At 37.0% G+C, this 23,638-nt stretch overlaps 1 protein-coding gene across 12 annotated transcripts in view; it reads left to right on the top strand.

Annotated features, from left to right (window-relative positions):
* The window catches only part of KIAA0232 (KIAA0232 ortholog), a 61,213-nt gene that overhangs the window by 5,244 nt on the left and 32,331 nt on the right, over positions 1-23,638 (top strand). For 8 of the 12 annotated variants that reach the window (XR_014954696.1, XR_014954695.1, XM_085577651.1 and 5 more), the window contains exon 2: positions 11,088-11,591. Coding sequence is in view for 8 of the 12 variants with exons in the window: in XM_085577651.1 (XP_085433777.1) it covers positions 11,361-11,591 (231 nt within the window). In the remaining 4 variants the exon portion in view is untranslated. Of the gene's footprint in view, positions 1-11,087; positions 11,592-14,200; positions 14,757-15,873; positions 16,001-23,638 lie in introns of those variants that run through there. The other 4 variants (XM_085577647.1, XM_085577645.1, XM_085577650.1 and 1 more) reach the window with 4 other exon arrangements.

Raw genomic sequence — 23,638 nt, 5'->3', positions numbered from 1 at the left:
GCTACTAATTAGCTAAAGACTACTGTTCAGTAAATTCCTCTTCTGGTTGTTTTCTGGGGTAGAAGTTCAATCCACTGCATTTGACAGTGAAACTGAATTACCTTAGTAATTTTTGTTTTATTGATGTTTTTATAGCAGTTTTGATGGAAGTCATGTTGAATTGTATGAGGTGACACCAGAGTTTTAAAATGCCTCTGTAAGTTCAGATATTATTTTATGATATGTAGATGATTTTTTCACCAGCCTCTTTGAACTGAATATCTTACTGACTTCAGCGAGACCTCAGAGTTCCAGTTTTTAGTAACTTTGTTCTTGAATTGTGAAAGAAATGCCTTGGTTAACAGTACAGTAACTTCCTTTAAGAGAATTAATGCAACGATGACCTGCTGTTTTTGTAAGAGGTTTTCTAGTTGCATTTTAGTATTCAATGACCTATTCAACTGTCATTTGAAGTATCAGCTGTCATTGTTGTATCAAACAACAAATGTATTAAGAACAATATTAAATTTTCCTATTTATTCAGTTATTCATTTTTTTTAATAAATAGTGTTTTTAAACAACATTCTTAATCATAAAAGTGGAGATACAGTAACAAATATCATCACTATTTTAATGGAAAAAGACAGCCTGGCAGCCTTACAACATAAACTGAACAATAAATGCCTATGCAAATTCATGCAAATGCTAAAATAGAAATGATTTCATGTTGACTTGCTGTTCTCTTCAAAATTGCCGAGTATCCTACTTTGGATCTCAATTTCATAAATAGATAGAAGCTAATTTACTAATATTTTGTGATAAAAATCAGAGGTGGTAGAGGGGCAGGGTAAAAGTATTTGAAACTCTTTCCTTTGTAGGTCTGCCATATTGTATGTGCTGTAAAGTCAGTATCTTCTCTGCTGTTTAAGTGGTAGAGCTTGCAAATTCAACTTGTCAGAAGTCTTGGTGTTTACTGAGCCTCCTGTGGCTGACACATCCTGTAAGTTCTTATACTCTTACTAATGAAAACATTGTCTGTATATGACTTCCCACTGAATTTATAGAAACTTTTTTTTTATTAAAATAACTGTCGAAAAGGCTATATAATTAGGTGAGGTTATATTTTTTAAACTCTTTATGAGGCTATTTAAAGCTTTTCAGCAAGATAGTAATTAACTCCCTGAGCTGCAGACCAAGTATAGAAAGCATCAATAGCAAGTGTTCAGAAAATACCTTCATACAAATTAAAGAAATTAATAAACTGGAGTAAAATATACAGTGTAGTCTTTAATGAGTTTATATACAGATGGATTATTAACCTTGCAAGTATAAATAGCAGGACAAATATTGTAGCCTTTAAATGAACACTGGTGGTAGTTGGATCTTTGGCATTCATAATTTATACTCCTTTTCCTTGCCCGACTGAAAGATACAGTGTGTGCCTGAGAGTAAATTGTATATTAATTGAACTAAATCTTGTATGGTTGCACTACAAGAGTGGACCTGGATTCCAGTTGATATGAAGAGCACTGAATATTTTATTGGGGTGGTCCCACTGGTGGCCTGGAGGATGATTCTGCCTGGTGACTGCCTGTGCCCTGGGGGTGTCTGCAGCACATGTTGGGGTACATGGGTGAGTGCCTGTGTCTGCTCACAGAGGTGTTCAGAACTGGGGTCATGTCTGTTTTAATGCACACATGTGTAACTTGGTGCACAGGCCTCAACGTATTAGCATCCCACTTGGGAATGGAGTTCAAACACAGGCAAGTACCTGTTGGTAGCAGATAGTTTGAACTGCTTTAAAAGTTAAGTAAATAAAGGACATCAAGAGGGCAGGAAAGATCAAATAGTCAAGAGCATATATCTAATCTTTCCATTACTTGACTGTATCCTGTATTGTGTTTTTAAGTCCTTCATATATTCTAAGTGATACTAAGGCTAGTAAATATAGTGAGATACAAGTAGGAGAAAGCTTACAGAGTTCAATTGCCAAAAATCCTGAAGATAAGTGTCTTGGTGAACTCAAAATATGTGCATGTGTGATCTGTCCAGTTTTGTTAACTCCATCAATGTTTCCCTAAATCTGAGGAAGTGTTATTGAAGTATGATGGTGGTAATCAATGATGTGTAGTCTGTTGCTTGTGTACATAGTAAAAGGCTTGAGGTGGTTGCAAGTTACAGATGTGCTGTACTTAAATTTATCTGGTGCAATTGCATAATCTGTACTATCAGAGATTGTTTGATTTTGTCAGAAATGCTCTGAGCTCATTCTGTTTATTGAAATGGTATCTATGTGCTGCATAATGACATGCTTGCTTTTGGGTTTTTTAAAATACAACTTTAATATTAAGTTGACCTCCTGAAGCAGCTTCTTGAGTGATGCTGTGAAATAAAAATACTTCCATCTTGAAGATAAAATCTACTTCCCAAATTACCAAGACTCCCACTGAACCGTGATCTGCAAAACTTGCCAACTATTAGGCTTATTAATGAATTTTTAAAAATAATATTATATATACTGAAGGACTATTTGATAAGTCTCCACTCTGCAGAGATGATTCTTTACAAGCCTGCTGTACATAATGAGAACCTTTCCAAAAGAGTATTGTTTATGAAGGCACATTCAAACCTTGCAATTCTTTGAAATGATGAAGTTTTGGGGTGTACACAGTGTCTGCAGATTTTGTTGTTAGGTCATGCTTTTCCCCTTTCTGTCTTGCCTTTTTTTTTTCCTTAGCTTAGAAGTTTTAGTTTTGCGTACATTCTTGTTTTGCAGAAGTGAGGAATACACGGATGACAAGAATTTGGAGTCTTTGATATGCAGCTGACCCCCTAGTGCAAGTGTCTCACCTGCTAATTCTGCTGTCTGTTAACAGCTGTTTCCCATAGCTCGGTTTTTGCTCCCTGACAGGATTGATGTTTTGACATCTTTAAACAAAGTTCCTGTGTGTTAATAATGTGCAGCCCTGTGAGTAGATCAGCTTGTTGCACTCCTCCAGCAACTGTTTTTTTGAATTGTTGTTCTTGTATGATGGTAAACATAACTGTTTTGCAAGAACAGCTATACTGGTTCAGACAAAGACTTTGATAAACCCTGCACTTGTCTGCAACATCATCTCTAAAGGAGCAGTTAGGGACAAAAACAGGACAGGGAGAATGATATCTCTCCTAAATTCTCCCTCAGCCATACACTGTTTTCAGCCTAGGGGATTTCCTGACCCTGATATGGTTTGTCGAGTTGAAAACTCTCAAAGGATCTCTCTTACTCAATTTCCATTGAAAGTCTTTTAAGTTTTGGGTGGGTTTTTTATGTTTATTTGTTTGGTTTTTTTTTTTTGTTTGTTTTGTTCTTTTTTTTTGAGTCTTTGGAATCTCTTGCAAGAAATTGTACTAGCTGTTGTGAGAAGTTTTGTATGTAGATCTTACTAACTTATTAGTACTTTCCAGTAACAAAAAATAGATATTGAACAGTCAGGAGAGATATGGATTAATAGCTCACAACTCATTGATTTATGCCTGAATAGCATCAGGTGGTTATTGCCCCTCTGCCTCATTTCAAGTTTGCCTATGCTATATTTTATCTTTTGTTGTCTAGTCCAATTTCATAATGGCCTTCTGTATTGTTTCAGTGGCTCTGAAGTCACTATTCCTGATCACTTGCTGTCCTTTGGTAGCTTCTAAACTGTGTCACTCATCTCATTTTCCAGGTAATACAGGTCCCAGAGCAGAATTGTTCAGAACTGTGCTTGTGACTTCCCCTTGTGTCATCTTGATTATATTTGTTCTTTTTTCTTTGCTAACCTAGAGTAACTAGGGCTTACATGGTAGCTCTTGATTCCTTTGAGTAATTCCATTAAGCTTTTATACAGGATTAGCAACTTCAAATTTTCATTTGGATAAGTGTTATGAAAATAAGATTGCAGATTTGCAAGGAAAAAAAAAATCTAGCAGTAACACCCACACACTGGTTTCTGTCTTCCCTGTGGGTTCTTCGACTTGAGTTACCCTAAAACCATAAGCCCAGCCTTGTTAAGACATCAGTTCCCTATAAAGCATAAACCCATTACAAATAAGACTGTATCACTCTTGCACCTCTTGGTAATGCTTCTTAAAAAAGATGGTTTTATGTATATTTAAAGGTGACTCACAGAGCTGCTTTTATGCTTCTGACCACTTTTAGTGCTTTGATTCCAGCCAGGTGTTTAATCTCTGTTTCTCATAGCAGACAGTATTTCTGTAGTGTTTCAGTGCCTTGGTCATGAATCAAGCTGCTGCTCTTGCTGTTTGTTGTGCAGTAACAACAAACATCACCAGTGCATAAAAAACTGTCCTTGCTCTGAAGACTACACAGCCAAATTCCTTAGATTATCAAGGAATGTGGTTAAAAAATAACAACTTCTCTTACTTCTAAATTCACATGTCTTTTAAATACCATGTGAAATTAAGCACAGGAATTCCATTGCTTGCTAGACTTTAAATAGGCTTTGGTTTTGGGCCTTTCCCAGTGTGTAGCTGCTTGGTTTGTCTATTAAGGATTTGTTCACATTTTTGTAGAAAGAAACAAGAGAAATTAGGGTAAAATTGTAGATATAAGAACAATTTGGAATTCTGTTGCCAGCATATTATGTGGTCATGTTTTTGACTAACAGTTTTCTAAAGGGGACTGAAATTTACCGCACTATGTATGTGATTTTAGTATGTTGTTGACCAAACTTGATAAAGTTTTTACTTTTTAAAATATTAATTAGGATTTTCATAGTTTTTCTACCTGTAGTTGCCAGAGAGAGGACATATTGTTTGCTTTTAATGAAACAATTCTGGGAAAAAACCATTAGTTTGAAAAACATTGTCCTGGTTAAAAAATGTGGACTATCCACAAAAATGTGTTCTATCCACATTAAAAAAAAAAAAATCTATTTTTTTCCTCTGTTCATTGAATAAATGAACAGTCTCAAATGGATGAAAAAAGTTTTGTAAATGAGAGCTGTTAATTTAAACTGTGTAATGCGCTGGTGTATTTCAAAGTCTAATAGAGGAAACTTTGTATAAAACAGCAGTTTTGACTTAACTATTGTGTGAGAATGTGTTTGGTGTAATTGTTAACATGTAGCAGTAGGCAGCATGAAACACTGGAAACACAGATGTTTTCCCTTTTGAGAACTGGAGGAAGGAAAAGTATTATCTATGGATTATCCAAGAGATTGGCTTCTCTGTAGAAATGTCTCAAAATGTGTAAAGAGTAAGTTTGAGTGTTTAGAGACTCACTTGCAGGTTGTGTAAGTAAACAGCATATTAGTTTTCAGTATCTACCTTTCAGTATATAATCCAGTAAAGTTTCTTTTTTTTCTAATGATGGTATAGACCCCAATATAGTGAATTTAAGCCTGCAGACAATTTGCTTCCTTTTCAAGTTACCTTTTATGATCCCCAAGACATTGTCTGGGGACCTTTAGTTTAGTTTTTAGTTTTGTAAGGGTATAGTTTTTACTTTCTTATTCCAATATCTTCTACTGCTTTAAAAGTTGATATTTAAGAAAACTTGAGTGTTAAACCATTGTATTGTTTTGGGGTTTTGTAATTTACAGAAAAATGTTTATTTGGGATCTTACTGCATGGATACACAATTTTCAGAGGCCTCTTGGTACTGATAAAATAGAGATTAGGTTACTTTAGATTAATTCAGTGGGTTTTGTGGTTTGGCTTTGATTACTGTTTTCTAACAGTATGAAAGAGAATATAGAGAAAAAAAGCTGTTAAAGACATGGAATTGTCTTGCTTGGCATGAAATTTTAGTTAATCTTTCTGTTGATAATCCATACATTAGCACTTTCTTGGGTGTGCTTGTATCCACTTCATTGAAGAGTGATTTAATTATACCTTTCTTTTACTGCATTCTTTGGTAATCTCTGATTTTGTGTTGTCATCCTGTATCCCACAGACACAACTGCTACAAGAATTTGTTTGTGTTACTTTCATTAAACACTTTAAAAAATGTCCTGTGTATTTGTTACTACAGTACCCATATTCCAGTTATTTTACGGGGAAGACTAGATTACTTAGCCTTCAAAAAAGGTTCTTTACCATGAAAGAGCAACTGTGGTGTAGGGAACAAACCTGGAGAGCTCCAGCATCACTTTCCATATCATTGATCCTCCTTTCTGGTGCTTGCTATAGGTTATATAAAGTTGTTGCTTTGCCATAGCTGGATCTAAGGGGACTAAGGCTTAATTATTTTCTTTTGTTGTCTATTGTAGATCAAAAGAGTATTTAGTGTCTATCACACTGAATAGAATTTTGAGAAATACATGTATTCTAAGACAGTCTGAGTTGAAAACTCTGAGTGTTTATACTACATTGTGTTCTCACTCCTTTAGAAGATGCTTCATAAATTGGCTCTTGTGCCTCTACTGGATAAGCTGCTGACAGTTTATCTAGTGTGACCTTGTTAAGGTCATTGATTAGTATTGCAGAAACTGAAGGTTACTTTAAAGGAAAAAATAAACTAAGAAGTGGAGTAAGGCAAAATTATTTTGAAATAGTTTTAACATGTATTTTTTACTTTGTAAATAAAAAGTAGTTTTCAGAAAGTATTGATACAGATGTTTAAATTTGTATTTGGTAATTCTTGATATAAGGAATGTCCATCTGTCATATTTTGTAGCTGGAAATGGTGAATTCTTTCTGTCTTAGTTAAAATAACTAGGCTTCCACTAATTATTTAAGATGTAATGTGCTCCCTCTGTTCAGATTAGTCGTGGCCTTGTGAGGATGGAGAAATTATTTTTAGTGAGACAGTGTGAAATAGAGGGATAATAACTTATTTGTCAGAAAGTGTTATCTCTAAAATCAAGCTTCACATCTATCAGCAGAAATGTTTGCTCTTTCAGTGACTTGTATTAATTTGATATGGAAAGTCTCTCTAGTACTGGGCTAGAAAAAATACTCTATGAAATTTTGTTAACTCTAAAACATAATGGAAATGTTTAAGACCATCTGTGAAACAAAGTACTTGAGAGCTGTAAAATGAGAACTCTTAAATAATATGTAATAAATTTGTTTAGATTTCCAGGTTTTATATCATGTAACTGAATGTTAAAAGAGGTAGTGGAATATTATATTCAAAAAAGCTGGAGTGCAAAACAAATTACAAAAATTTTGTTGTCTGGTTTCATAATTCCTCTTATAATCTGTCTCTCTCTTGCTGACTTTTCCCTCTCCTCCACATCTAATAAAAGCAAAACACACTTTAACTGGTCAGCTGAAGTCAATCAGATTTTGTTAGCTTAGGTCTCAAGAACTGAATTTCTCAAATGTCTCAAATAAATGCTAAGATAGAAAAGAGCGGCCCCATTATCATCTCTCCGGGAAAAGCTGACGCATAAACTCAGTCCTTGCTAGATTTAGCTAAGGAGCTATAAACAATGTGTCAAAGTTTTGATTGAAGTTACTCAGTAGCCAAAAGCTTTGCCGTAGAAATCAGGTTTGGGTTGAAAGGAATCTTTCAAGATCATCAATGCTCGCTGCTGTGGGCGGGGACATCTTTCATTAGATAAGATTGCTCAAAGCCTTGCCCAGCCTGACCTTGAATACTTGGAACAGATCATGCACAACTTCTCTGGCCAAGTTGTTCAGCATCTCACCCCTTCAATGTAAAAAATACCTTCCTAATGTCCAATCTAAATCTACCAGTTTTTAGTTTAAAACCCTGTCACTACACACCCTCATAAAACGTCTGTCTCCATTTTTCTTCCAAGCACCTTTTAAGTTCCCTCAGTACCTGGGGATGCATTTCATCAGGTTCCATGGACTCATGTACCTTCAGGTTCCTTAGATGGTCTCAAATCTGACCTTGTGCTGCAGCGGGCAGGTCTTCATTCTCCCAGTCTCCATGTTTGCCTCCAGGGAGTGGGGCAGTGTGTCTGGAGCACCTGCTGGTGAAGACCAGAATAAAGAAGTCATTAAGTAGCTCAGTCTTGTCCATGTCCTGGGTCTCCTTTGAGATGGGGCCCTTTTATCACTGACGTACCTATAGAAGCTTTTTCTTGTATACTAACTTCATCAAGCTTGATGTCCCTGGCCAGATTTAATTCCACACAGTTTTAGCTTTCCTGTTTTTTTTTCCTGGATGCTTGGACAATTTCTCTGTATTCCTCCCAAACTTCCTGTCCTTGCTTCCACCTTCTTTAGGCTTCATTTTTCTGCTTGTGTTTGTCCAGGAGTTCCTCGTTCAACCATGCAGCTGGCTGGTGTTTTGCATGACTTCCTTTGGTAGGTATGCATCACTCCTGATCCTGGAGGAGGTGATCCTTCAATATTAACCAGTTTTCTTGGGCCCCTCCACCACGCAGATCCCTGAGAAGGCCAAACTGTGCTCTCCTGAAGTCCAGGACAATGAGCTTGCTGTGCACCCTTGCTGCCCTAAGGAAGGGTACTGAACTCCACTGCTTCATGGTCACTGCAGCCCAGGCTGCCCTTGAGCTTCATGTTCCCCAGCAGACCCAACATTTTGGTGAGAAGGAGACCCAGCATAGCACCTCTCCTTGTTAGCTTCTCTAACTCAGGAAAGGAAGGTATCACCATTATCACATTCCAGGCCCCTCCTGGTCCTGAGTTGCTTATGCTCTGCTGTGTTGTCCCTCTAACAGATATGGGGATGGTTGAAATTCCCCATGAGGACCAGAACTTGTGAGCATGAGGCTGCTCCTGTCGGTCTATAGAGGACTTCATAGTTCAGTCTTCCTGGGCAGGGAGCCTGTAGCAGACCCCCAGTATAACATGGCCTGTCCCTGCCCTCCCTTTCATCCTGACCCTTAACCTTTCAGCCAGCTCCTCTCTCATTCTGAGGCAGAGCTCCATGCACTCCAGGCAGTCACTGACATAAAAGGTAACATCCCCTCCTTGTCTCCCATGCCTGTCCTTCTTAAACAGCCTGTATCCTTCCATTCCAACACTCCAGTCATAGAAGTCATCCCACCATGTCTGAATGATGCTGGTAAGATGATAGCTATGCAAGCAGGTGCATGTCTTTAACTTCTTTTTTTAAATTGTCTTTGCTTTTTGTGTTTCCATAGAGGCATTTTAGCTGGGCTCCCAGTAGAGCTGATTTACTGGCTGGAGTAGCAGAAATTCCTTTGTGTTGCTCTTCAGGTGCTCTCCTGCTGACCTATGATCCCTTTCCAGGTTGAGCATCTTTTGGTGGCTCTAGCATCAAACTGGTAGCAGTGGGATGGAGGACTGAGGCTCCCGTTCCCTTGAACCTCTAGGTAGTTCTGTGCCATGTATCAAAAAAGATAAATGAACAGTGTCTGTTTTCCCATATCTGTGAAATGTAGGATTTGGGGGGCCAACAAGGACTGTGGCATTGACTTGGAGAGAACATTCATCACATGCTGTGCTGTGGACAGCCAATAGGACTGAACAGATTTTTTGGAATGTTCTTCTTCAACAATTAAGAGAATATGGACTTCTTAAGAGTTTGGATCTGTGGCTCTTGGATTTGGACTACTTTGGGTCACAATACTAGACTTTTCTTGTACTTTCTGTTCTCTAATTATGTGATGAAGCAATAACCTCCAGTGCCTTGCAGCATGTTTCTACCTATTGTTATTTGTGCTTACTTAAAAGATTTGAGTAACTAAAACATGCTGCTGAGCAATATTGAATAATGTCGTGTTATCCCCTTTCTCAAAATGAACACTGCAGCCAGAGCAGTAAGGTCACTTTAGGAGAGGGAAGGGGTTTTGTGAACTTGGTGGCAACTGATCGTGATGGGTTTCTATTTGGTGGTATTGCAGTTGACTTTGAAAAATCTGGAATATACATTTGTACCTGTGTGGTGGTGCAAAGAAAGCTCCTAAAAACTATCATCTTTTGTTGTGTTGATGCATATCTACTTTCAGTTTTGTTTGGCCACAGAACACATGCTGCCCACATGAAATGCTGGCCCCAGTATCTAGTTCAGATAGTTGGATTAGGTGATGCCTGTTGTGTGTTGGTTATCTTGCACTGGGATTGAAACAAAACAGCAGATTATACTTAGTCACTTGAGTCTATTTTGTTTCCTTTCAGTGAAGGGATATTTCCTGCTTGGTGTTGAGATTTGTTTTCTCATGCTAAGAAGCTGGAGAGGAGAAAGAAGGCCTACACAAATGCCAGATTGGCATGTGGTTGATAAGTAGACCAATCCAAAAATGCCTTTTTTGGGCTGACAATTTCTGCATTCAAGATCAGAATGCTGACGTGTGTAGTGCTTGCACCTTCTGCCCCTGGCTTATCAAGATTAATTTGTGATTGTGGGTGGTATAAGTCTTAGGATAGTTTGTCTATTTTAGGACATGGTTTAGAGTTTAAGCTCTCAGGTAGGATAGGTGCATGCTTTGTGTGAAGAGGGTTAAATCTTAATTTTTGGCACAGATAAATTATGCTCTGCTCAAATTTTTGAGGTTATTCCAGGGATTTACATTTTTAAAAGAACATATTTTGGATGATAAAATGTTTTACTGTCCTGGAACAAAGCAAATAATTGAAGCGAAGGAAACAACCCAAAAACCACCACCACCACCAAAAAAACTGAACCTGAAGGTAGTACTACTATTCTACTACTATTTAGTAGTAGAATTTATAAAGCTCCTGATCAGATGAATTTCATTAATTCAGTGTTTCATAAACAAAACACTTCTATTCCAGAAATGGGTATCACTGCAAAACAGTAGGATTATATTGTCTTCTAGTGATGCAAAATATGCAGTCTTTATTCAAACTAACATAGATTTTTTTAAGAAGAGTGGGGTTTTTTTAGCTGATAGTGAAAATAATAAAATCTCAGCTTTCCCATAAAGTTAGTTCAGACATATGTTTCAATCGACAAATTAATTGTGAAGTCTTTGATGAAAGAGTCTCTCTTCCTACAGTAAAAAGTACCTTTTCTAGAAGTCACCTTTGAGTAATTCCTGTCACTTTTCAAAATTACACTGAGTAGATGTACGATATGTTTGGAGTAAGCAGTATGTAAATGACTGCTTTCTACTTCGAGTGGTTTTTTTCACTGTTTAATATTATTCATGTATGGATACATATTGTCACAACTTATCATTTTTTCCTCTTTATAGGTCCTGCTGGGGACTTGCATCTGGCCTCAATGTGAAATTAAGGTAGAAAAACACATCTACATATGTGTTTGCTATTAGGATTTAGTTTATTCACTGGTCATGCCTGAAGAGTGATGTTCGTCTCTAGTCGGCTAACAGCCAGGAAATATAAATGATTGTCCTAGAAGTCAAGCCTCTCTCCTATTTACTGGAGTGAAAATCACCTCCAGATATCGACGGAAAATCAACTACAGAAAATGCTTCACGTTATAAGGATGCCAACCACCTAGATTCATGCGCCCTATCTGTACAGTTGTTGTGGATGGTTTGCCATCTGAAAGCTCCTCAAGCTCTTATCCAGGCCCTGTATCTGTTTCTGAAATGTCTCTGCTACATGCTTTGGGTCCAGTGCAGACCTGGCTGGGACAAGAGCTAGAGAAGTGTGGCATTGATGCCATGATTTATACTCGGTATGTCCTCAGTCTTCTGCTGCATGATAGCTATGACTACGACCTGCAGGAACAGGTATTTACATATTTTAGATGTTGTCCAGTGAAAGTGAGTTTTTGTACCAGTTATGTTTTGTGTATTATACCTGGGTATGCTTCAGCTGGGGGGGTGGTTGTCTTTAAGTGTGTGGGTGGAAGGAGGGTATGAACCACACAGGAGTCAGATTTGATGGGTGAGCTGGGATTAAAGTAGTTAGGTTGCTGTATGGGCAATTACATTAAACAATGTTTTCACATGGCTATAGTTGTTATCAGAATTGTTAACATCGGAGTATCTGTGTCCTAAATGGAGACCATCACTACTTGTGATTAGAAGCTTAATTTAATATTGGAACATTAGTATATGAATGTAATTATTGTAAACTGTGTCAAATTGCCCAGCTTCACAGTAGTTTGTAGACCCCCCCTATCACTTCCCATGGATTTCATGTTGTGCTATTTTCAGTAAAGAATAAATACCCTCCAAATATCTTTTAGTCTTCAGGTATTTGAAATACATTATTATACATACATTATTCATTTCTTCTAAAATAATGTCCATGCTGAATGCTGATTAAAAGCATGCAAGAGAGTTGTGACCCTAGAACATACTGTTTAGTCTCCATACCCTTTTTCTTTTTTTTTTTTTCTTTTTTTATTTGTCTGCATCATGAATCTATATAGAAATACTTTTAATAGTGGAGTTTTGTGGATTCAGGACTCAGAGAAATTACAGTGTTTTCAGAAAAAGCTGACGATGCTGTTAAACATAGACTTTGTCTTAGAAGGTGGTTGTGGTGACAGTGGGAATGAAGAAAAGCAAATACCTATTATTTGATAGCTTAATTATTAGTCCTTTTTCATTACTGTTATTTTGGTTATACTTCAAGCATTGCTGCCTAACTGCTTCAGAAATTCCATTGTCACCTAGTTTATTTTTTTTTAAATCCAGCAAGAGCAAAGCAGGTTATTGTGAGATAGATGTAAGTGTAACTGAAGAACAAAAAAATTAATGTCAGATGCTGTCAGTGTTTGAACTTTTAGCAACCAGCAACCATTACCACGCATAAGAACCTTCATACTTCCCAGGTGCAAACCAGAAAACTTGTATCTGTAAAAGTTTTTTGTTTCTTTTTTTTTTTTTTTTTTTTCAAAAGTGTATCTGGCAGCAGTAGGTGACATCAGCAGCAATCCCACGATTAATAATAATAATTTAAAAAACCCAGTGTAAGTGCTTTCTGGAATGTACCTTAACATGGAGGTCTTGGTCAGACATGAATAGCTGTATTTTAGAAGGGGGAAGAAAAAGATGCCAAAACCTGTTTGCAAGGAGCATGTGGGATGAGGACATGAAAAATGAAACCAATTGAAACCACATGAGAACTTGAGGAGCTTTAGAGATAGGGCAGTGGCCTTGGGGGAAATGAAGATGTGTTTCTTTTCAGTCCATTTCACTCCACAGTCATAACTTTGAAGTTGCTACTGTGATACTTCAAATTACTGAAGTACCAAAATTAGTTTTCTTTTTATCAGGCTTCTCAATAGGCAGGGTAACTATATTATGAAAATCTCATTCAGTTTATTTCTCATTTTGATACTTTAACTGGATCCTTTGTGGGTTTGATAAGAGAGCTTTTAGGAATGTGTCTGTTCTTTTTCCAAGTTGATTATCTGAACCTAATGAGCCAAAGTGAGAGGAATACCACATGCTGACAGGGTAGCCAAAACCTGTGTTGCTGAGCGGGTGCTGTGGTACCAATGTGCAGGATGTCTTCTGAGCAACATTGGGCTTTGAAGCTGGAAGATTTTTTCCCACCTCCTCCAGTTTGATCCTGTTAATAATGTACTTTTACTGCATCTGTTTGCCCTACTTCAAATAACCATTTTCTAAGTTTTGAGTTCAATTTAGTTTTGGGATTATATTCTGTAGTAATGATTAGATGCTCCTGTTACGAAACATACTGCTCCCTAACTCTTTTTTCAAATACCTTAGTCTGTAAAGCCTGCAAGTGCAAATTTCTAACATAGAAAATTGAGGAAATATTTAAATACATTTGTTTTGTTATTTATTTATTACTGATTTTAATTTTTTTTGCTTGTTATTTACTGGTTCTTTGTATTGCCTGACCTTTTAAATTAGTTTTGGTTTGGTGAAGTTATTCAGAAACAAGAAAACCTTTACTCTAAAACATGTATTTACATGTAAGCAATTTCAATCCAATTTTGGTGATGGGTGCAAAATTAAGACTAAGGGGAAAAACATATACTACTGTTGTTTACAAGGAGAAGTCAAGGAAGAGAACAGGAATTAACTACCAAAATGAGAATTAATTTAGGAGTAAAATACTTAGAGTTGCTGAGCTTCTTTAACCCAGATTAATTCCCATTGAAGATTTGGTCCTTGGCATCTCAGGAATTTTTTCTCCCATGTGATCCCTTTAGTTCTTAAGAAAGATAAGAGAATTTCCATGGAAAGAGCTATGAAAGGGCTTGTTGCAATGATTTCTCTCCAACTTAGAGGACAGGTACAAAAAGGACTGAAGCAGTCTATTCACATGGAGAAGACAAGGGACAATAGGTACATGTTGCACTGAGAGCAGTTTCATCTTGATATGAGAATTCTTTTCTTTTTCTGTTTTCTTGTAGTGAGAACAATCATTCACTGGAACAACCTCCTCAGGAATGTGAAAGGATCCCTGTTGCTGGAGGTTTTTGAGATGCAGTAGGGTGCTAGATAGTTTTTCCCTTGGAAGAGTAGACCACATGATTTTTTGAGGTCCCTTCCGGCCTGAATTCTGTGATTCTCTGCTTTTAGAACTCTGGGGATAGTTGAGTAGCCATTCCTTTTTCCTCAAAATTCAGCAATGGCTTCTGTTTAGAGCAGGTTACAAGGAATGTGTAGTCTCACAATGGGATTATGCATAGGAACAATCCATTGCAGTTTGCTTTTTTGGGGGGCAGGAGTGAAGAGGAGTAATTTAGGATGTCTTAATCTTACGGATACTCTCATCTGCATTAGAAATGTTACAGACTGAAGTTGAGGTGGTCATTAAGATCTTTCCACCTCAGAGTGTTGATGGTATCATTAGCCCTGTTTCAGTTGCTTCTGGGAGCCTTCTTCAGTGCTTGCTTTATAGTATTCTGGTGTCATCAAGTGTAGCAGGGAAATGTAACTCTGAAGTCTGGACTGAGGTTCTGTCAGGTAAGTACAAAAAGATTTAGTATCAAAAATAAATAATAAAACCCATTCCTAGTCTTACTAGGCATACACAGCTATTTAAGATAGCACAGTTGTCACCTTATTAGTCACTTCAGTTTACAGTTAAAGTAAGAATTTCAAAGGAATATGGGAATCTTGATTGACTATGAGAGTCTTGATTAATTAGATCTTCAGGGTTATTTTTGCAAATAAGCAGGATGTTCCTTTCTGCTCTGTTAGAAGTACTTAATATGTGGGTTTTGGTCTTGATTCTGATGCAGTCTTTTGTGGGTTTCTCCAGTTTTACTCTGGTGCAGATATGTGTGGCTTTCTCCAATATTACCTTTTTTTGTACAGTGAGCTAGTTTGATGTCTGGATAGAAGATAAGACTAAGGATGTTTGTGTTGGGGGGGTTGTGTTGGTTTTCATTCCTCTTTATCTGTATGTATGTGAGGGTGGCTTTGTGTTTTGTTACTGGTGTTACATCTATGCCGTGACAAATTACAAAAAAACAAAGGCCAATTGGTCTTTGTTGGGTATTGTTATATGGATTCAGGCTCAGTATCACAAAATGTCAGATTGGTAAGTCATGAGTTTGCAGAGTTCATAGCAGATTTTTGCAAGTACAGAAAACATGAGTGGAAGTAAAACCCTAATGCAGTGCAACCAAATTTTACTGGAAAGTTTGCAGTTTCTATTCAGGCTCATTGGCTTAAACTGAAATAGCTATTAAAGTATTGGGAAAATTTATAAGCCAGTATGTTTTACCCAGCTGTATTTCAAAGGAATAGAGAATTTCCAAGAAATCTTGTTTACAGTAATTTGTACTGTGGTACCAGGGTCTTTAGGACTGCTATGGTTATACATGTGTTATTCATACCTATCAAGAATTACTGTAAAATTCTCTAAATATACACACTTTAAATGCATGTTGGTTTGTTTTGAAATACTCAAGTACTGAAGGTAACTTAGTTATTGTTGGCACCTAGAGCACAATTCTTATCCAAGCCATACTTGCTACTTTTGGAAGTGAGTCTAAGAGCTCAAGATGTTAAAGTTCTTAAGAACTACTTCATTCTGACTATGTTCTCTCCTGTTTTTATTTCCCTCTCCCCTCAGGTTTTTTTGGCAGCAATGATGTCGCTGATAGGAGGGCTTAAGTTGGTGGAAGTAGGAGGCTCTTTGGGATTTTTTTTTCCCTAGTATTGACTGATGGAGTAAAAAATACAATGATAGTATGAATTGGGTTTGTACATTTTCCTTGATTCCTGTTATACAGTTAATGTAAATAGTTTTGAGGGTTTTGTGGCTAGCTGAGGTTTGTCATATCAGAAGACAGGTAAGTATTTCAGTGGTAGACTTGCCTTTTTATTTTTCCTACAATTGAAGATACTGCTTGTGGACCATCTTTCTAGAGACAATTCTCAAATTGATTTGAGAATATAATAGATGTCTACATGGACTAAAGATTACTGAAGAAATCTCTTGAACCATGCTATTTAAGATATTAATTATTTAGATGTGTTAGGGAGTTTACTTGGTTCAATTTGGTTTGATTTTTTTTTGAGACCTATAATGGTCTCTTCAAAATGTTTGGAAATCACTGGTATTTTGTGCTGAGATAGATGACTTTTTAGTCGCTTTTGGTCCATTAAGGAAAACATCATAAAATTTGTGTGGATTTACAGGCTGTTTAATGTATGTAAAGTGCAGAATATCAAGTGTAAGTTTTTGCCATTTGCATTTTATTACTGAATTTACTTACTTTGGATAAATTAAGCAGAAAATAATGAAATTGGTGTTGAGTTTTTAGCTTTTGGGGACCCACAGAATTACTGTTGGTGGAGATCTGAACATTGTGAGACAGCCTTTTGACTTCATGCTAGACTAATTTTTGATCAAAATACCTTTTAGTTTCCTAGTAGCAAACCAACTAGGTGCTTTTAAGATTTGATTGTTGTGTAAATACTGATTAAAAATATATTTGTAGATGCATGTGTTCTCAAACCAATTTATGATACTGCATTAAGATAGTATAATCTGTGTGCAGCAGAAGGCATTGCCTTAAAATATACTTTGTGTGAAACATTATTTCATTGATCGTTCTTTATACAGTATTAAAATGTGTTCTATATTGTATCTTTCACATACTAATTGTAAGCCTAACTGATTTTGAATATAACAAATTTATGGTTTAGAGCTATAGATTTGTTCCTGTAGACTGTTCTCCCTTTTGAAGGGATAGAGCCTTTATTAAAAAAAAACCAACCCAAAACCTAACCCAAATAGCTAGACACTCTGAGATAAAGGCTTTGTTTGTAAGCCTTTGGTCTTGCAGCAGGAAGATCAAAATGCATTTGTTATGCATACTTTCAGTATCAAGTATCTTCTGTTGCTTTTTATCTACTTCTTTCAACTTGTTTTTGGAAGTTAACAGGTTTTTTTTCTGAACCTCAAAAGTAAAAATCCTTTTTATCTTTTTCTTAAGATGATGTTTTCCTAACTCTCAGAATTAATTGGCTGTTGCACTGCAAACTATGTACTTTTTTGACCAGGTTGAGAATTTTGCATTTGATTTTTCAGTTTTTAACAAGGAGGCATTTTGCAGGAAAGCTAATTATTTTTATAGACTGATTTGAAGTAGTTCCATTCAGGTAATCTTTTATATGAAGGCATAAAAAGTCTTCAGAATGATAGTTACACTTCTGCTGACTTGGATCATAGTTTTTATTTTTGCTTTTTCATCATTGTCACTTACATATTAAAAGTCAAAAATGTAGTTTTTTTATATTAAGAGAGCAGCAGAAGAGACACCTCAGTCCATATGTGATTTATTCTAGGGCTTTACCTTGTGGTTTTAAGTCCATAAATTATTTTGGCCTATCCCTCTGCTCTGGGATGGGGTTATTATTGCCAAATTTAGTCTGTGTTTGGCTTGCACTTGCTAATGACACAGGACACTTTGGTGACTGAACTTGGGATACACTTGCTAGGTTCCCAGATGCAGTGGAATGTGCTTTAGTTCTCCTGCCATCCCATATTAACCCAGTAGAGGGACCTGATGTCTGGATTTATATTTTAGTAATAGATACTAGTTTTTCCACATGTATATTTTGGGTGGGAGAGGATGTGGGGTTTTGTACACGTCTTGTGTTTTTGTATGTCTCATCCATAACCTAAAGAGAGGAGGAGAAATGAAGATTTAGTCCTGTGCACTCCACTAACCATGTGTTAAGTGTTAATCTGGCTGGTATGCCTATTTGACAAAAATAACAATTCTGCTTCTAGTATAATTATACCTATTCTTTTATCATCCCTAAAAAGTACTTTTGGGTCACTTGAACACATTTTTTGATACTTCATTACAATATGCAGAGTGGGTTCAGGTACAGTAGTGAAACACAGTGTGACTGCGGTACACAAGTGTCAGTAAATTTCAATGTTCACCAGCAACATGTAGAAATAAAGTTCTTGAATGCAAAGCATTTTCTGTTTAGTTTGTAGTTGTGTTACTGCTTATTAAGCTGTATAACAGTCCTGTAGGAACAATTTAAAAATTTTTCAGATCATAGGTTTTCAATAGGTACCCCAATGAAGTATGTAAATTTCAAATTGTGGGAATCAGTTTATGAAGAAAAGACTAGGTAGGAGGGGGAACAAGGCTTTTAGCTCTGCTTTTTTATATGACTAATTTGAAATCCTTAGATTGCTGAAATGTATGTTTACAGCAATGGGAATGATCCTCTTCGCTTCCCATACATAAACATGTAACCTGAAGAAAGGACCAGCTAATAATATTTAGAAAATGGTACTATATCTTCAAATTAATATGCCCATAAAGCTTATTCACGCAAAAGTTAAAACCATTTTCTAAAAGCTCAGATAACTAAGTTTAAAAGTGGATTCTTCTTCATTTAAGCAATGGAAGATGGCTGAAATATCTTTATAGGAAAAGCATGTGGCTCAGGAAACTTATTTATTGATTTTTAGTTGACATTTGTCTTGTTAATTTTGCAGTATTATATATCTGTTATATGTATATATATATATATATATATATACAGTATATATATCTGTTCTGTATTTCTCTGTCTAGTGACTGTTAGATACAGGACAGGTTTGGAGTATCGTGGACTGTGAGTTTGCATTCTGTATTCTGTTTTAGGGGTGGGAATTGAGGTGGCAGGGATTGGAGCTCAGCAGTAGGCTCACAGGGGCTTTGTGTTTGTGCAAACTGTACAGGTTCCAGGGCAGTCAGCTTCAGCTTGTGTGTTAGTGCAGAAGAAAAAAGCATTCATTCTCAAGGACTGTGCTTATCTGAGAAACTTTATTTCCACACTCTCTGCTGCGTTTGTATTGTTGTGAGTGATCATGTTGAGCTGCTCGTTCCTTTTTTATGAAGTTGTGACTGCTAATGTATTCTCACAAAGGCTTACACAATACAAAGCAGAGATGGAAGCTCAAGTGCCAGGTTGGTGAGTCCTCCTAGCAGTCAGGATTTCTTTGCAGCCATCTCTGTGCTGGTACAATTGTACTGTTTGTATTCCTGGGCATAATTGAGATACTTCCTGGGTGTTCTTTGTGTATATGTCATTGTATGACAGTACACTTGCCACATTTCTCCAAGCATAAACATGTGTTGCCTATATTCTCTGAAAGCAGATGATTATAGTGGTCTGTGATGCTTGCCATACAACTTTATCTCCAAAGCCAAGAAAGCAACCATAAATGTTATGAAATAACTTCTCCAGTCATGATGTGCCCCTTTCAGACGCCTTGATTCTGTAGTGACAGTTTCAGTTGAGTTGCGGGCTTTCTTTTCTGCAGTGTAAGTCAGACGTGTAAGTAAAATGATGCCTTTATAGCTCTAGCTATAGCCTTGCTAAATTTTCCTTTTTTCTGCTTTTATTTTTAATGGGAGAAGTCTAAAGGCAGTCTCCTCAACAAGCATAAGATTTTAACAGATGCAGCCATTTGCATGTTCTCTCATTCTTTGGAGTGGGAGTGACAAATTTCTTCTCCTTAGTTTTAGCCTAGAAGTAACTTCTAATTAGTGAATATCATATAGACTACCCTTTCAAACTGGTAGGATTATAAGCAAAAGTTTATAATTGACAGAAACTCAGATTACAGGATTTTATACTTGGATTGATTAGTTTTGATAAGTAGAATTCTTCCTTGCCTGCCATCAGTCCTGAATAGCCCGAGGTCCTGAATAGCAGTGCATGTTGTGATCTGCTACATTATCAGCTGTTCTGTTATAGTCAGGCAGCAGGGTTATAATATTCTGGCTGGGACATCTGGGAAAGAGGTGACTGTAGTGACTAGATGGTTCCCTGGTTTTTCACTGTAAGTCTAAGATTAATTCTTTCCATGGTAATATCTGGATTTGGAGTTATTATCTAACATTAAAGAATGTTTCCCAGTCCTCTCTATTCTGTGTTTAGCATGGTTTTTTTTGCCATGGAGAAAATTTATGCTGCTCTCTGAAATGTACTCTTAATCTGCATTTCCTTTGGGGCATATTAGCTGAGTTTGAGCCAATGTTCTTGTGTTTTCTTCTGAACTGTTTCACCTGTGTGTTATCTCTTTGTCTCACTCTGAGGCAGCCTGTAAGGAATGTCTAAGCTGATCCTAGCCCACCAGACCTTCCTCAGTATTTATAATAAATTTCATTATGAAAGGTATCCATCACTGTGGCTTTAAGCAATCTATGAGAATTTTTCCTGAATCTCAGTTTAGTGGAAGCAATTTTTCAGGCAAGATGACTGAAGGTCTTTATACATTGTTGAATAATCTTAAAGGTTAAGTACACTTCTGATTTGTTGGAGTTTTCCCCAAATCTCAATTGTGAAATCCTCTAAGAGGCAGTGGTATTTCATTTTGGATATAATTTGTCATGGAATCATTGAATGGTTTTGTTTGGAATGGATCTTAAAGACCATCTAGTTCCTAGCTCCTGGCCATGGGCAGGGTTTCCTTCCACAAGACTGGGTTGCTCAGAGCCCCATCTAGCCTAGCCTTGAATATCTCCAGGAAGGGGCAGCTACAACTTCTCTGGGCAACCTTTCAAGTGTCTTATAACCCTCAGAGTAAAGAACTTTTTTCTAATATCTAATCTAAACCCGCCTGCCTTCTTTTTAAAGACATTCCCCCCTTATGCTGTCTCTCCATGCTCTTGTCAGAAGTCCCTCCAAGTTCTCCTGTCAACTTTTCATGTACTGGAGGGTGCTGTAAGTCTCCCTGGAGCTTCCTCTTCTCTAGGCTGAACAACCTAGAGAACTCTGTCAGCCTGTGTTCATAGCAGAGATGTTCCAGCCCACTCATGTCCCTTCTGTGGACTCAGTTCATCATGTCCCTCTCATGTTGGGAACAGACCTGGGGTGTAGTACTATTGATGGGGTCTCACGAGAGTGAGAGGGCCAGAATCACCTTCCTTTTTCTGCTGGCCACACTGCTTTGGGTGCAGCCCAGGACACTGTGACGTTGCCAGCTCATGTTCAACTGCTCATCAACCAACAGCCCTTTTATTTGGGGCTCTTCTTGATCCTTTCTCTGCCCAAATTCTCTGAATTTGTGTTTGCCTCACTTGGATGAAATACCTTGCTCTTGGCCTCGTTGAACTTCATGAAGTTAACACAGGCCCACCTCTCAAGCCTGTCAAGGTGTCTCTGGATGCCATCCCTTCCCTCCAGTGTGCCAACCACATGGCACACTTCGGTGTCATTGGCAAACTCGCTGAGGGAGCCCTTGATCCCAATGTCCATGGCACTGACAAAGGTGTTAAACAGCGTCAGTACCAATACAGACCCAGAGAAACACTTGTCACTGGCCTTCACTTGAACATCAAGCCATTGACCACAAATCATGTGTCCAAAAATTTTTTTTTGTGTATTGTATAAAGAAGTAGAAAGAAAATGAGAATTTTATCAGAGCTGTGTTCTCAATTGGTGCATCCTGAAAGACAAGCCATGTTGTTCCCAGAGTGCACAAACAACTCGTGCACTCTTGAAGGAGGGATTAGACTATGATACCACAGCTCTGGGCTGGGGACCTGAGAGAGAATTCTATTTAGCTTCCCTTCCCCCATTTAAAAAAAAAAAAAATGCATATCTCTTAAAAGAGACTTTTCAGTTTTTAAAAGATGAAAACTGTCAAAGTTTGTAGACAAGTGACAGATATTTTTCAAACGCATGTGAAGGACTGAATGAAATGCTTTATAAATTTCTGTGAGCATGAAGGTTCTTGCTGCCCTGCTGACAGGTAGTTGGTAAAGCTGTGATCTATCAGTACAAAGCAAACCTTTGTTAGCACAGAGAAAAACAGTAATACATAGCATTTAGGGAATGTTTTCCTGAACTTCCCATGTAAAATCAGAATAAATGAAGTTAACCCAGTGCAAATTTGCTGGTGTACCTGGATCTTCACCCACACAAATGGGTCTGTATTTACTTATTTGCAGCTGTGCCCATGTGAATGAGCTGGAGGGGTTTTGGGAGCCGGTAGGGAGCAGGTGGTTCTCATCAGTTTGTTTTCTTTCCCAAGAATATTGGGAAGAGTTAGAGTGCTCTACAGCCTTGTTGTATAAAGAAATATATAAACTGCAATTTTGGAAAAGACATAATTTTTTAAAAATTAATTGTAGATATGCACAGTCTTTTAAATCTATTCTCTGTTTTTTTTTTTTTTTAATTATTCTTTTCTATTGTTTTTTGGTTAGTCCTTCTAATAACAGTACAGTAGCCTGCTCAAATTTTTGGTTTTAAGTGAATCACAGGCACCTTGCACAAGTGCTAGGAAAATTAGAGTGACTGGTAGCTTTTTGTTCTTTCAGCACTAAATGCAATTCTCCAGTTTTGGTTCTCAAATAAGACTTTAAGCAACAAATTGCTCTGCTCCTTCACATGAAGTCACAAAGGACAGCCCTTTGGTGGCTGCTTCTGAAGATGATTGGTCTCTCTTGGCCCCCATTTTCTTTCCATCTTGTTCTTTGATTGCACAGGGACAATTATTTGTGCTGACAACTTGTTTTTACTTTGTTTTAAAAGCATGGGGAATTAGGAAGTCTTTTAAATGAGGGTAGGCCTTAGCCTGGTTTTCTTTGGAAGCAGTAACAGATACATTGAAAAGGTTGAAACAGGTAGGCTGAAAAGCATCAGATGTTTGTGGATCTCTCTGGAGAATACGATTTTAGACAAGCATACATTTTAAATGTTAAAGACTATCTTACTGATAGCCAAAATAATAGTTTCATGAGATGAATATGGGAAATCATGAATATGTATGTAAACAGACAGTGAAGAGCAAGCAAGTCTGGTAATAAATTTGTAAATTCTGAAAAGCCATATAATAGGAATGTTGCATATCTTCAAATGATTGCATATAATACAATAGCATTCTACTCTGATGTTATTGTTCTTCATCGTTCTTACATGTATTAGAAGCCAACCCCACCTACTCACCCTCACTTCTCAATTATTTGAATTTTCTTCTGAAATATAGTTCAGGTTTATTTTATGATAGATACTGCTATCATGTTTATGATAGATACTGTAATCATGTTCTTTTTAGCACTGAGTTGAAGGCTTCAGGGTCTAACACTGCATTTCCTTCTTCTGGCTTATTTAACTTCCTGTGAAGTTTGATCTTAACTCAGGACTACTTGCTTTTCATTCTTATTATTTCAGAGATCAGTGAAACTAACATATTATACTGTAAATTACAGTAATAAATTCAACCATAGGTTGGCCATAAAATTGCCTTTGTGGATATGCTTTACAAAAATTGGAAAATATTACAGTGAATTGTGAGTTGCCTCTATGTCCTGTGAAAGATGCATGTGCTTTTCTGAATAGTAAGTGCAAGTTTTATGTAATCAAACTAA

This window comes from Lonchura striata, chromosome 4 (assembly GCF_050655825.1).
Source record: "Lonchura striata isolate lonStrDom1 chromosome 4, ASM5065582v1, whole genome shotgun sequence".
Taxonomy (NCBI): domain Eukaryota; kingdom Metazoa; phylum Chordata; class Aves; order Passeriformes; family Estrildidae; genus Lonchura; species Lonchura striata.
This window is presented reverse-complemented; position numbering and strand designations above follow the sequence as displayed.